The 15,995-nt window shown below is 38.4% G+C and overlaps 1 protein-coding gene across 1 annotated transcript; it reads right to left on the bottom strand.

Annotated features, from left to right (window-relative positions):
* Nucleotides 1-9,087: 9,087 nt before the first annotated feature.
* On the bottom strand, nt 9,088-11,219 carry LOC100672834 (olfactory receptor-like protein DTMT). The gene has a single exon (XM_023556114.2). It carries the CDS (start codon nt 10,415-10,417, stop codon nt 9,473-9,475), a length of 945 nt encoding a protein of 314 aa, XP_023411882.2. The 5' UTR covers nt 10,418-11,219; the 3' UTR covers nt 9,088-9,472.
* Between the last annotated feature and the right edge of the window lie 4,776 nt (nt 11,220-15,995).

Genomic DNA, 15,995 nt, shown 5'->3' on the forward strand with positions numbered 1-15,995 from the left:
GAGCTCCAAAGACGAAAATAACCAAACTAGCTCACTCAAGCAACCCATAGGGACATAACAAAATAAAACAAAGCAAGCAGCTACGACACCGTAAGCAAGCATAAACTAATACAATAACTTATAGATGGCTCGGAGACAACAGTCAATATCAAGTCACATAAAGAAACACGCCATGATCACCTCATCAGGCTCTCAAAACAAAGAATCCAGGGATCTTTTAGATGAAAGTGCATTCCTGGAATTACCAGATGCAGAATACAAAAGTTTAATATACAGAACCCTTCAAGACATCAGGAAGGAAATGAGGCAACACACAGAACAAGCCAAAGAACACACAGATAAAGCAACTGAAGAAATTAGAAAGATTATTCAGGAACATAATGAAAAGTTTAATAAGCTGGAAAAATCCATAGGCAGACAGCAATCAGAAATTCAGAAGATTAACAATAAAATTACAGAATTAGATAACTCAATAGAAAGTCAGAGGAGCAGAATTGAGCAAGTAGAAGCTAGAATTTCTGAACTCGAATATAAATCACTTGGCACTAATATATTTGAAGAAAAATCAGATAAAAGAATTTAAAAAAATGAAGAAACCTTAAGAATCATGTGAGACCCTATCAAGAGAAATAACCTACGAGTGATTGGAGTACCAGAACAGGGAGGGAGAACAGAAAATACAGAGAAAATTGTTGAGGATTTGTTGGCAGAAAACTTGCCTGATATTGTGAAAGATGAGAAGATATCTATCCAAGATGCTCATCGAACTCCCCATAAGGTAGATCTTAGAAGAAAGTCACCAAGACATATTATAATCAAGCTTGCCAAAACCAAAGACAAAGAGACAATTATAAGAGCAGCGAGGAATAACAGAGAGCCAATAAGAATAAACTCAGACTACTCGGCAGAAACCATGCAGGCAAGAAGCCAATGGGATGACATATTTAAAAAATTGAAGGAAAAAAATTGCCTGCCAAGAATCATATATCCATCAAAACTGTCTCTTAAATATGAAGGTGAAATTAAGACATTTCCAGATAAATACAAGTTTAGGGAATTCGTAAAAATCAAACCAAAACTACAAGAAAATACTAAAGGGAGGTCTTTGGTTAGAAAATCAATAATATCAGGTATCGACCCAAGACTAGAACAATGGGCAGAGCAACCAGACGTCAACCCAGACAGGGAAATAAAAAAAAAAAAAAAAAAAACAAGATTAAAAAAAAAAAAGCCCAATTCAGGGTAACGGTGATTTTATTACATAAAAGAAGATAACATGAAAATAATAAAGAGGGACTAAGAAATGTAATCATACGCCTTCCATATGGAGAGGAAGATACAGCGATACAAAGAAATAAAAGTTAGTTTTAAATTTAGAAAAATAGGGGTAAATAATAAGGTAACCAGAAAGGAGACAAACTATCCTACTCCTCAAAATAAAATACAAGGGAAAAATACAGACTCAGCAGAAACAAAATCAACAACAACGAATATGAGGAAAAGACAATATATAAAGAAAATCCACTCAGCACATAAAATCAAGGGGGAAAAAGAAACTCTCAACAAACAAAAAAAGACATCAAAATGGTAGCACTAAATTCGTACCTACCAATAATTACCCTGAATGTAAATGGACTAAATGCACCAATAAAGAGACAGAGAGTGGCAGAATGGATTAAAAAACAAGATCCGTCTATATGCTGCCTACAAGAGACACACCTTAGACTTAGAGACACAAACAAACTAAAACTCAAAGGATGGAAAAAATATATATTAAGCAAACAACAATCAAAAAGAGCAGGAGTGGCAATATTAATTTCTGACAAAATAGACTTTAAAGTTAAACCCATCAGAAAGGATAAGGAAGGACACTATACAGTGATTAAAGGGACAATACACCAAGAAGATATAACCATATTAAATATTTAGGCACCCAATGACAGGGCTGTAAAATACATAAAACAAACTCTATCAACATTGAAAAGTAAGATAGATGGCTCCACAATAATAGTAGGAGACTTCAACACACCACTTTCGGTGAAGGACAGGACATCCAGAAAGAAGCTCAATAAAGACACAGAAGATCTAAATGCCGCAATCAAACAACTTGACCTCGTACACATACACAGAACACTCCACCCAACAGCAACCAACTATACTTTCTTTTCTAGTGCACATGGAACATTCTCTAGAATAGATCACATATTAGGCCGTAAAGCAAGCCTTAGCACAATCCAAAACATTGAAATATTACAAAGCATCTTCTCTGACCAGAAGGCCATAAAAGTGGAAATCAATAACAGGAAAAACAGGGAAAAGAAATCAAACACTTGGAAACTGAACAATACCCTGCTCAAAAAAGACTGGATTATAGAAGACATTAAGGATGGAATAAAGAAATTCAGAGAATCCAATGAGAATGAAAACACTTCCTAACAGAACCTTTGGGACACAGCAAAAGCAGTGCTCAGAGGCCAATTTATATCAATAAATGCACACATCCAAAAAGAAGAAAGGGCCAAAATCAAAGAATTATCCCTACAGCTTGAACAAATGGAAAGAGAGCAAAAAAAAAAAAAACCCACAGTCACCAGAAGAAAACAAATAATAAAAATTAGAGCTGAACTAAATGAAACAAAACAGAAAAACAACTGAAAGAATTAACAAGACCAAAATCTGGCTTTTTGAAAAACTCAACAAATTGATGAACCACTGGCCGAACTGACAAAAGAAAAACTGGAGAGGAAGCAAATAACTCAAATAAGAAATGAGATGGGCGATATTGTAACAGACCCAACTGAAATTAAAAGAATCATATCAGATTACTATGAAAAACTATACTCAAACAAACTTGAAAACCTAGAAGAAATGGATGAATCCCTAGAAACACACTACCTACCTAAACTAACACAAACAGAGGTAGAACAACTAAATAGACCCATAACAAAAGAAGAGATTGCAAAGGTAATCAAAACACTCCCAACAACAACAACAACAACAAAAACCCTGGTCCGGACGGCTTCACTGCAGAGTTCTACCAAACTTTCAGAGAAGAGGTAACACCACCACTACTAAAGGTATTTCAGAGCATAGAAAAGGATGGAATACTACCAAACTCATTCTATGAAGCCACCATATTCCTGATACCAAAACCAGGTAAAGACACCACAAGAAAAGAAAATTATAGATCTATATCCCTCATGAATGTAGATGCAAAAATCCTCAACAAAATTCTAGCCAATAGAATTCAACAACATATCAAAAAAATAATCCACCATGACTAAGTGGGATTCATACCAGGTATGCAGGGATGGTTCAACATTAGAAAAACAATTAATGTAATCCATCAGATAAATAAAACAAAAGACAAGAATCACATGATTTTATCAATTGATGCAGAAAAGGCACTTGACAAAGTTCAACACTCATTCATGATAAAAACTCTCAGCAAAATAGGAATAGAAGGAAAATTTCTCAACATAATAAAGGGCATTTATACAAAGCCAACAGCCAACATCACCCTAAATGGAGAGAGCCTGAAAACATTCCCACTGAGATCGGGAACCAGACAAGGATGCCCTTTATCACCACTCTTATTCAACATTGTGCTGGAAGTCCTAGCCAGAGCAATTAGGCTAGATAAAGAAATAAACCCCATCCAGATTGGCAAGGAAGAAGTAAAAGTATCTCTATTTGCAGATGACATGATCTTATACACAGAAAACCCCAAGGAATCCTCTAGAAAACTACTGAAACTAATAGAAGAGTTCAGCAGAGTATCGGGAAACAAGATAAATATACAAAAATCAGTTGGATTTCTCTACACCAACAAAAAGAATATCGAAGAGGAAATCACCAAATCAATGCCATTTATAGTATCCCCAAAGAAGATAAAATACTTAGGAATAAATCTTACCAGAGATGTAAAAGACTTATACAAAGAAAACTGCAGTACACTTCTGCAAGAAACCAAAACAGACTTATATAAGTGGAAGAACATACCTTGCTCGTGGATAGGAAGACTTAACATTATAAAAATGTCTATTCTACCAAAAGCGATCTATACATTTTATGCAATTCCAATCCAAATCCCAAGGCCATTCTTTAATGAGATGGAGAAACAAATCACCAATTTCATACGGAAGAGAAAGAGGCCCCGGATAAATAAGGGATTACTGAAAAAGAAGAACAAAGTGGGAGGCCTTACTTTACCTGATTTTAGAACCTATTATACCACCACAGTAGTCAAAACAGCCTGGTACTGGTACAACAACAGATACATGGACCAATGGAACAGAATTGAGAATCCAGACATTAAGCCATCCACATATGAGCAGCTGACATTTGACGAAGGCCCCAAAACAGTTAAATGGGGAAAAGATAGTCTTTTTAACAAATGGTGCTGGCATAACTGGACACCCATCTGCAAAAAAAGTAAGACCCATACCTCACTTCATGCACAGAAACTAACTCAAAATGGATCAAAGACCTAAATATAAAACCTAAAATGATAAAGATCATGGAAGAAAAAATAGGGACAGTGTTAGGAGCCCTAATACATGGCATAAACAGTATACAAAACATTGTAAAGAATGTAGAAGAAAAACTAGACAACTGGGAGCTGCTAAAAATCAAACACTTATGCTCATCCAAAGACTTCACCAAAACAGTAAAAAGACTACCTACAGACTGGGAAAAAGTTTTTGGCTATGACATTTCTGATCACCATCTGATCTCTACAATCTACATGATACTGCAAAAACTCAACTGCAAAAAGACAAATAACCCAACTGAAAAATGGGCAAAAGATATGAACAGACACTTCACTAAAGAAGACATTGAGGTAGCTAACAGATACATGAAGAAATGTTCACGATCATCAGCCATTAGAGAAATGCAGATCAAAACTGCAATGAGATTTCATCTCACTTCAACAAGGCTGGCATTAATCCAAAAAACACAAAATAATTAATGTTGGAGAGGCTGTGCAGAAATTGGAACACTTCTACACTGCTGGTGGGAATGTCAAATGGTACAACCACTTTGGAAACAGATTTGGCACTTCCTCAAAAAGCTAGAAATAGAACTACCATATGATCCAGCAATCCCACTCCTTGGAATATATCCTAGAGAAATAAGAGCCTTTACACAAACAGGTATATCTGCACCCATGTTTATTTCAGCACTGTTTACAATAGCAAAAAGATGGAAGCAACCAAGGTGCCCACCAATGGATGAATGGATAAATAAATTATGGTATATCCACACAATGGAATACTACACATCGATAAAGAACAGTGAGGAATCTGTGAAACTTTTCATAACATGGAGGAACCTGGAAGGCATGATGCTGAGTGAAATTAGTCAATTGCAAAAGGACAAATATTGTATAAGACCACTATTATAACAACTTGAAAAATAGTTTAAACTGAGAAGAAAACATCCTTTTGTGGTTACAAGGGAGGGGAGGGAGGGAGGGAGGGTGGGAGAGGGGCATTCACTAATTAGATAGTAGATAGGAACTACATTAGGTGAAGGGAAAGACAGCATACAATACAGGGGAGGTCAGAACAATTGGACTAAACCAAAAGCAAAGAAGTTTCCTGAATAAACTGAATGCTTCGAAGGCCAGCGTAGCAGGGGCAGGGGTCTGGAGACTATGGTTTCAGGGACATCTAAGTCAACTGGCATAATAAAATCTATTAACAAAACATTCTGCATCCCACTTTGAGGAGTGGCGCCTGGAGCCTTAAACTCTGGCAAGTGGCCATCTAAGATGCATCAGTTGGTCTCAACCCACCTGGATCAAAGGAGAATGAAGAACACCAAGGACCCAAGGTGATTACAAGCCCAAGAGACAGAAAGGGCCACGTGAACCAGCAACTACATCATCCTGTGAGCAGAAGAACTAAATGGTGCCCGGCTACTGCCCTGACAGGGAACACAACAGAGAACCCCTGAGGGAGCAGGAGAGCAGTGGGATGCAGACCCCAAATTCTCATAAGACCAGACTTAATGGTCTGACTGAGACTAGAAGGACCCCGGTGGTCATGGCCCCCAGACTTTCTGTTGGCCCAGGACAGGAGCCATTCCCAAAGCGAACTCTTCAGACATGGACTGCACTGGAGAATGGGTTGGAGAGGGATGCTGGTGAGGAGCGAACTTCTTGGATCAGGTGGACACTTGAGATTATGTTGGCATCTCCTGCCTGGAGGAGAGATGAGAGGGTGGAGGGGGTTAGAAGCTGGCAAAAATGACATGAAAAGAGAGAGTGGAGGGAGAGAGCAGGCTGTCTCATTAGAGGGAGAGTAATTGGGAGTGTGTAGCAAGGTGTATATGGGTTTTTGTGTAAGAGACTAACTTGATTTGTAAACTTTCACTTAAAGCACAATAAAAATTATTAAAAAAAAAAAAAAAAGGTCATGCTTCTGACTCCCTGAGACTGTTTCCTTGGCATACTCTTTATACCTTGAACCAAAACTATCCCCTAAGGTCACCGTTTAGCAAAATAACAGACTGGCACACAAAATAAAGGATATTACCCATGAGTATGGTGCTCCAGTAAAAACCATCTGTTATGGGTTGAATTGTGACCCCCCCCCTAAAATGTGTGTCAACTTGGCTAGTCCATGATTCCCAGTATTGTGTGATTGTCCACCATTTTGTCTTCTGGTGTGTTGTAAATCCTTTCTGTTGTTAATGAAGTGGGATTAGCAGCAGTTATGATAATGATGCAGGACTCAACCTGCAAGGTGAGGTTGTGTCTTAAGTCAATCTCTTCTGAGATATAAAAGAAAGAAATCAGCACAGGGACAGGGGGACCTCATACCACTAAGAAACAAGAGCCAGGAGAATAGCATATGTTTTGGACACAGGGTCTCTGAATAAGAAGCTCCTTGACTGGGGAAGACTGATGACAAGGACTTTCCTCCAGAGATGACAGAGAGAAAAAGCCTTTCCCTGGAGCTGGCACCATGAATTCAGACTTACAGCCTCCTAGACTATGAGAGACTAAATTTCTCTTTGTTGAAGCCATCCACTGTGGTATTTCTGTTATGGCAGCATTAGATAATTAAGACACCATCTATATGAGAACAAAAGGTCAACAATTACTCTAAAGCAAAAATGAGAAGATAAGGGGGCAGGGAAACTAGAGCACTGGAAATGGAGCAACCAGAACACAATTAAAGAGAACGCTGACACATGGTATAAATGTCACTAATGTCACTGAATAATTTATATAGAAATTGGCAAATGGGAACCGAATTTGCTGAGTAAACTTTCACCAAAAGCATAATAAAATCCTATTTCAAAAAAAAATTCATGCTTCTATTCTGTAGCATAGATTTGAGTATAACAATTTATGAACAAATAATTTCTCAGCCCCTCTCCCTTGCAACTACAATGAGTTATGTGATTGCATTCTGGAGAATGACATGAAGGTCAAAGTGATGTATATCACTTCCAGGCCTCGTCCATTAAAAACATCCCATGTGATCCTCTACCTTCTATGTTCCTTCAGGTGAATGTCAACACCTGGGGCAACCTTGACAACCACATATTAAAGAAGTCAGAGCCTCCATTAGCCTCACAGCACGAAACATAGTGCCCCTCACCCCAATGCCAAGTAGATTTTACACGACCAAGAAAAACCTTTGTTGTTTTACATGTCAGAGTTTATTCATTATAGCAAATAGCACACCTTAAGTAACACATACAGAATATTAAAATAAATCTGAAAACAATGTTAAATTAAAAAAGAAACACTGCATGAACAATAATCCCTTCTTGGAAATGCACAGAGAAAGCGAGTTCCTTGGGTAACTAAGTGGAAGGTAACATCATGAATCAAGATATGGAATACGGAAAAAAGAGCTGGCTTGGGAGAAAACATAAATTGTTCAATTTTGTGCATGTTAAGATTGAAGGCCTTATAAATCATCAAGTAGAGATGTCCACTGGAAAGATGAGAATAAAAATTAGAATCTGGAGAAAGCCCTTCCCTGGCTACAGATGGAGATTTGGAGGTCAAAAAAATACACAAGGGTATTGAAATGATGAATTTGGAGACACCAAATAAGGAAAGCAATAAAGATGCAAATGGAGCAAGGCTAGAAACCTAGACCGCCATAAGCGGAGCTAAGATTTTTAAGTGTATTACCCTTCTTATTGTTTCCAGATGAGGGGAAATGAGAAGAAGAGACTCCTGAGTCAGATAGTCTAGGATCTTAAGTAGGCTCAATACTGACCCACTCTGGGACCTTGCCAAGTCAGTCACCAAATTCCATATTTTTTCAAACTTAAAAATAGTAATAATATTTCCTTCTGTGCAGCCTTCATAAGGGTAGAAGAGGTCATAGATGGCAACTTTGTTGATAAATTATAAAATATCAACAAAGAGAGAGACATCCTTAAAGATTGAGGTTGTTTACCAACCTCGGGATTGCTATGAGTGGGAATCGACTCAACAGCAACAGGTTTGGGTTTTTTTTTTTTTTTTTTTGGCTTCCTTCCTCGTACCTGGAGGAGTAATTTTTAGGATACCTTTTTTTAGGTATTAGTTGGAAACCCTGGTGGCGTAGTGATTAAGTGCTACAGCTGCTAACCAAAGGGTCAGCAGTTTGAATCCACCAGGTGCTCTTTGGAACTCTATGGGGCAGTTTTATTCTGTCCTATAGGGTCGCTATGAGTCAGAATTGACTCAACGGCACTGGATTTTTTTGGGTTTTCGTATTAGTTGGAAACACCGGTGGCATAGTGGTTAAGTGCTATGGCTGCTTAGGAAAAGTTTGGCAGTTTGAATCCACCAGGTGCTCCATGGAAACTCTATGAGGCAGTTCTACTCTGTCCTATAGGGTCGCTATGACTCGGAATCATTTCCACGGCAACAGGTTTTTGGTTAGGTGTCAGTTAGCGGCCAGGTAAATCCAAAATAAACTAATCTAATAAAGGAGTTGGAAAGTTCCTTCCTTGTTCATATCATGGCAGAAAGATGATGTAGACATAAAAATAAATCAGGGGTAAAAAGTTTAACAGACAGAATGATGCAAAAACTTGTACGGAAAAGGGTATGACAGAATTTAGAAGATGGGTGCTGAGAGGCTGAGATGTTTGGGTTTTAGTCAGTATTCACTTGGAGGACAGAGTATTATTTCAAGTCGTTTTGGTTAAAAAACACAACATGTAACAAATTAGTGGTTTAGCAACTGGAGGCAATTAGATCTTTTAAAACTATGCTCCTTCAGGATCATCTGGGAGTGACAAAAAAGGAAGACTTTACCAGGAGGTCACGGAGAACCACTTCTTAGTTCAACAAGATAGCTCCACTTTATCTCTCTTCTCTTATTAGAGTATTCGGCAGTATTTCATTTTAATAGAATGTTCTACGATAAACAAAAAAAGAAGTCTGAAATAATATTGAAATATCAGCATCTCTACTGGATAAGATAACATGAAATCCCAAGTGCTACCATCATAGATAGAAGGGAAATGTCTTTTTATGAAAGGCTCTTCCCAGGGCTCCCTTTATGTCTCTGTTCCTCAGGCTGTAGATGAAGGGGTTCAGCATGGGGGTCACCACAGTGTACATCATAGCCATGACGATCTCCTTCACAGTAGAATTATTAGCTGATGGGCATAAGTAGAGACCAATAACAGACCCATAGAACAGTGACACCACGGAGAGGTGGGAGCCACATGTGGAAAAAGCCTTATGGATGCCCCTGGCAGAAGGGACCTTGAGGATGGAGGAGATGATTCTTACATAGGATATAATTATGAGTATGAATGGGATGACGACAACGAGTCCTCCTGTGATGAATATCACCAACTCATTAACCTGAGTGTCAGAGCAGGCCAGCTTCAGTAGAGCAGACATATCACAGAAAAAATGGGGGATCAAGTTGTCTGCACAAAAACACAACCTGGCAGTGAGCAGGGTGTGCAGCATGGCATGGAACGTGGTCAGCACCCAGGACGGTGCCACCAGGGAGAGACAGAGCTGGGGGCTCATGATGGTGGTGTAGTGCAAGGGGAAGCAGATGGCCACATAGCGGTCATAGGCCATGGCCACAAGGAGGAAGTTCTCCAGGTCACCAAAAAACAGGAAGAAGTATATCTGGGCCAGGCAGCTTGTGTAGGGGATGGATGGGACTTGGCTCTGCATGTTCTGCAGCAATTTGGGCATTGTGACCGAGGAGAAGCAGAGGTCAGAGAAGGACAAGTTGCTGAGAAACAAATACATGGGTGTGTGGAGATGGGAGTCCAGCCGAATGAGGACTATGATGACGAGGTTGCCCAGGACGGTAGTAACATATATGGCCAGGAACAGGCCATAGAACAGGATTCGCTGCTCTGGATCAATGGGCAGGCCCAGGAGGATGAACTCAGAGATGATGGTTTGATTTTTTCCTGACATGCTCCTTTGCTAATATCTTCAGGAACAAATAATAGTGTTCATTAAAACACTGACTAGAGAAATAAACACATTTCTGTGATATATGGTCTGTTAGATGCTCTGTAATACTTGATTTTTCTCTCATTACAACAAGGACAATTTCTATACTCTGGATCTCTATAATCAAAACCTCAGTAATTAAAAATGACTTTTATTTTTCACTTTTCTTTTACATGTAACACTACTCCCTCCTTCCAAAATCACTCTTAGCTTCTGAGGCACACAATGGTCTGGTTTTCCTGCTACTTGTCTGGCCATTCATTCATTCTCAAAGACGTAATGGGCTTCTCCTCTGTCAGTACCTTACATGTTTATGCTCTCAGGGTTATTTATTAAACATAGCTCTCTTATACATATGCCCCAGGAAAATCTCATCTGCTCCTGTGGCATGGATTTCCATGTAATCCTCAGAACTCTATACCCAAATGCCTACTGATTACCTTCCTTGGTTATATCACAGGCATCTTAAACCCAGCATATGCCAAATTCAACTCATAATCCAACCTGCCCTTCTCCCAAGCTACATCTCTCCCAGTCTCTCATATCTCAGTGAAATGTATTCCAGTGAACAAGTCAAAAATCTATGTGCTTTCTTCCATTAATTTCTTTCTCTCATCATCAACATTCTGTCTATTAAACCTACAGATTCTTCCACTTAATTCTCTTTCTAATGCATCGATTCTTTATCCCAAATGCTACTCCCTTAGCCCAGGCTGACGTCACCACCAGCACCTTGCACAGTGCCTGGCATGTAGACAATGTTTTATAAATGTTTTATTGGCTGTCATTCAGTTGTGACATGGGTTACTCCAGCTTTAAAGGCATCAGACATTCTTTTTAAGTTAGAAAAACTATTCCTACTAAGTTCTCCCAGAACAAGTGCTTACTAGCTTTAACCATTTTGCACTAAATTTTGACACTCTGTTACAGACTTCATGGATACAATTTAATACCCATGAAAAATATCAGGAAACCTCAGAGAAACTGCTATTTCACCAATGCAAATGACTCAGCCTACGCTTAGTCTATGTTTAAATCTACATGATGTCATTTTTATTATTGGGAATAGAAGTCTCATGACGAATTTTAGAAATTATGGGAGAAACAAAAAGAGGGAAAGTAATTTCTTCTCTGAAGCCCTCACTCAAGTTCTTCTCCAGATATCCATACCTCAATATGCCTCAGAACTGACAAAGAAAACAAAGAAAAGTGTTAAGGGGTATGAGAAACTCCTCACTAAAAAGACAACACTGAGTTCAACTGCTGGGCTTCTCACCCTGCTGATGCTGTTTAATCCAGCAATATTAACAGTTTTCATATTGGCTATTCTGTGCTGACATTACAGTGGGAAGAAACATCTAGGGAAATCACACACCTGGCTTCTCAGAATTTTGCCTCCTGGTAAATGAGTCGCCTCCATCTCTAGTATCAAGAATATGATTAGGGATCAGAAATCAGGGAGACATCACTTCCAGATGCGGCCAGCGAGGAGCCATATGAGCTTCTCATTTCCTATACATATTAAATCAGTTAGTTCTCAACCTGCACTGAACATAAGAATCATCTGGGACAGTGATTCTAAAAATTTAATGTTCATGAAAATACTCTCAAAATTCTGTTAAGCTATTAATGCTCATTCCACAGGCCATACATTTTTAATAAGCACACAGGTGATGCCAATCCTTCTGGTCTACAGACCACGCTTTGACACAATGATTAAAAAAAAAAAAAAAATACAGATTTCTGAGCCCCTTCAGATAAATGTAATCAGAATCCCTGGGAGGGAAGGCAGTGGAAAGTTTTTTAAGTTCCCTGAATAACAGTGAATACAGACAAGGCTTAAGAACTATATATTAAATGCCTAGCTCTCAGAGCTATCATTATGCTGAGATGATATAATTTTGAGAGGACACATTGCATAGTAAGTAATATTTATGAATGCTAACATTAACAAAGAGATTGTAATTGGTGAACATTTAATTTAAAAAATATTTCTAGAATGTGGGGAAGTCTTGGGAGGCAGAAAGGTGGGAGAGAGAAGGGCTATGCTACCCTGAAGTATATTATAACCATTTGATATTGAGTCTATTCCAACTCATAGCAACTCTGTAGCATACAATCTGAGAAATAAAGACCCTCAGGTTGGAAGAACCCTAAGGGATAAGCTTATTCACCCTCCTGCCTAACTTACCTAGTATGTCTGAGGGTGACACCAGGACCCTGACCCAAAATTCTGCTCCCCTTTATTCACTATAGGTATGTGGAGCAACACCCTCTGTGGTCATCACCTGTGTCTGTCTGCACCATCCCTTCTTGAGTCTCCTGTACTGCACTTCCCTGGGCCCAAAGGGCTCAGGATCCCAGAGGAGTCTAGATCCTGTAGGAACTCATTAAAGACAAAATAATTACAGGATGTCTCTAGGACAAGTTGTCGAAAAGTCCTGGAGCAGTGACTGATGACATCCACTGATCACAACTGCCTATACTTTCAGGAAAAGTAGCATGGATAAAAATTCATGTATAGGTGCTAGATCATTGCCTGTTTAGAGAGTGGACAGTAGTCCTGTGTGCCTAGAGTCTATATTTTAGTAAGTGAAGGAAAATGGTTGGAGAATTCATGAAGGTAAACAGAGACCAGACTGTGAATGTCTTAAGTTATCTTAGTAATGTTGGAGTTTAAACTTTATCTTGTGGGCAACAAAAAGTCATCAATGGTCTTTAAGTAGAATATCAACATGAAAAGATACATGTTTTGGAAAGAGTTCCAGGATAGCTGAATCTCTCACTACAACCCAGCTCCACATGTGACAGTACAGAGATTATAAAAAGAACACTTGTTTACAGCATAACAGCTGAAATAAGAGTCATCTTATTCTGTCTCAGGCTGCACATCAGGTGACTTGAATTTTTCATCACTCTGTGAATGTCTGTAAATGGTTGTGAAAGCACTGCTAGTATAGATTTTGGAGTTACCAATGGATTTTAATAAGTAGCTGAATTCACAAGTATACGGAACCTAAATAATGAAGATCAACTGTACTTTGCAAATGAAATAGAAAAATTATTTTTCAATAACACACTTATCCAAAACTGATATATTAGAAATATCTAATGGCTTTACATCTATTAGAGAAATTAAACATATAATTAAAAACATTTCGTGTCAACTCCACAGGAAAACTACTGGAACTAATAGAAAGATTCAGCTGAGTAGCAGGATAAAAGATAAACACACAAAAATCATTTGGATTCACAAACACCAATAAAGAGAACTATGAAAAGAAAATTAGGAAAGCAATACCATTTATAATAACCCTTAAAAAAAAAAAAACTACTTAGGAATAAATCTAACCAGGAACAAAAAAGACCTATACAAAGAAAACTACAAAATACTACTGCAAGAAAAAAAGAGAGACCTAAATAAAAGGAAAAACATACCATGCTCAGGGGTAGACTCAACATTGTGAAAATGCCAATTCTGCCCAAAACAATCTACAAATACAATGCAATAGAGCATTCTTAAATGAGATGGAAAAAATAGTCATTAACTTTACATGGAAAGGAAAGAGGCCCTGTATAAATAAAGCATTATTGAAGAAAAGGAACAAAGTAGGAGGCCTCGCACCACCTGACCCTAGAACTTACTATCCAGCTACGATACTCAAAACAGTCTGGTCGTGGTATATTGATCAACAGAACAGAATCAAGAACTCAGATGTAAATTCATCTATCTACAGCCACCCAATCTTTGACAAAGGTCCAAAGTCCATTAAATGCGGAAAAGACAGTCTTTTTAACAAATGGTGCTGGCAAAACTGGATGTCCATCTGTAAAAAAAAAAAAACGAAATAGGACCCATACCTCACACCGTACACAAAAACTAATTCAAAGTGCATCAAACACCTAAATATAATACTAATAACTATAAAGATCATGGAAGAAAAATAGGGTCAACACTAGGAGCCATAATACACGGCATAAGCATTATACAAAGCATAAGGAAAATATAGAAACAACAGAAGGTAAGTTAGATAAATGGGATCTTCTAAAAATTAAGCACTTATGCTCATCAAAGACTTCACCAAAAGAGTAAAAGAGAATCTACAGACTGGGAAAAAATTTTGACTATTACATATCTGACAAAGGTCTAATCTCTAAATTCTATAGGAAAATCCAACACCTCTACAATAAAAAGACTAACAATCCAGTTAAAAAAATGAGCAAAGGATATGAACAGACACTTCACCAAAGAAGACATTCACACGGCTAACAGACACACAAGGAAATGCTCGAGATCACTAGCCATTAGAGAAATGCAAATCAAAACTACATTGAAATATCTCGACATCACTGGCATGAATCAAAAAAAAAGGAAATAACGAATGTTGGAGAGACTGTGGGGAGATTGGAACTCTTATGCACTGTGGGTGGGAATGTAAAATGGTACAACCATTTTGATAAAAAATTGCACTTCCTTCAAAAGCTAGAAATACCATACGACCCAGCAATCCCACTCCTAGGAATATATCCTAAAGAAATAAGAGCTGTCACACAGACAGACATATGCACACCCATGTTCACTGCAGCATTATTCAAAATAGCAAAAAGATGGAAACAACCTAAGTGACCATCAACAGATGAATGAATAAACAAACTATGGTACAAACACACAATGGAATATTATGCAAACAAAAAGAACAATGATGAATCTGTGAAACATCACACAACGTGGATGAATCTAGAGGGCATTATGCTGAGTGACATAAGTCAATCACAAAAGGACAAATATTGTATGAGACTACGACTATAAAAACTCATGAAAAGGTTTACACACAAAAAGAAATAATCTTTGAAGGTTACAAGGGAGAGGAGGGGTGGAGAGGAAAAAACACTAAAGAGACAATAGGTAAGTGGTAACTTGGGTGAAGGGTAAAACAGTACACAATACGGGGGAAACCAGTACAACTTGACTAAGGCAAGGTCATGGAAGCTTCATAGACACATCCAAACTCCCTGAGGGACCAAATTACTGGGCCGAGGGCTGGGGATAATGGTCTTGGGGAACATCTAGCTCAATTGAAATAACACAGTTTATAAAGAAAATTTTTTGCATCCTACTTTGGTGAGCCGTATCTGGGGTCTTAAAAGCTTGTGAGTGGCCATCTAAGATACTCCACGGCTCTCACCAAGTCTGGAGCAAGGAAGAATGAAGAGCATCAAAGATACAAGGGAAAGATTAGTCCAAAGGACTAATGCACCACAACTACCACAGCCTTCACCAGACTGAGCCCAGCACCACTAGATGGTGCCAGGCTATCACCACCAACTGCTGTGACAGGGATCACAATAGAGGGTCCCCGATAGAGATGGAGAAAAATGTAGAACAAAATTCTAGCTCACAAAAAAAAAAAAAAAAAGACTTACTGGTCTGACAGACACTAGTAAAACCCTGAGAGTATGGCCCTTGGACACCCTTTTAACTCAGCATTGAAGTCACTCCTGAGGTTCACCTTTCATCCAAAGATCAGACAGGCCCATA

Source organism: Loxodonta africana, chromosome 18, assembly GCF_030014295.1.
Source record: "Loxodonta africana isolate mLoxAfr1 chromosome 18, mLoxAfr1.hap2, whole genome shotgun sequence".
Classification (NCBI taxonomy): Eukaryota; Metazoa; Chordata; class Mammalia; order Proboscidea; family Elephantidae; genus Loxodonta; species Loxodonta africana.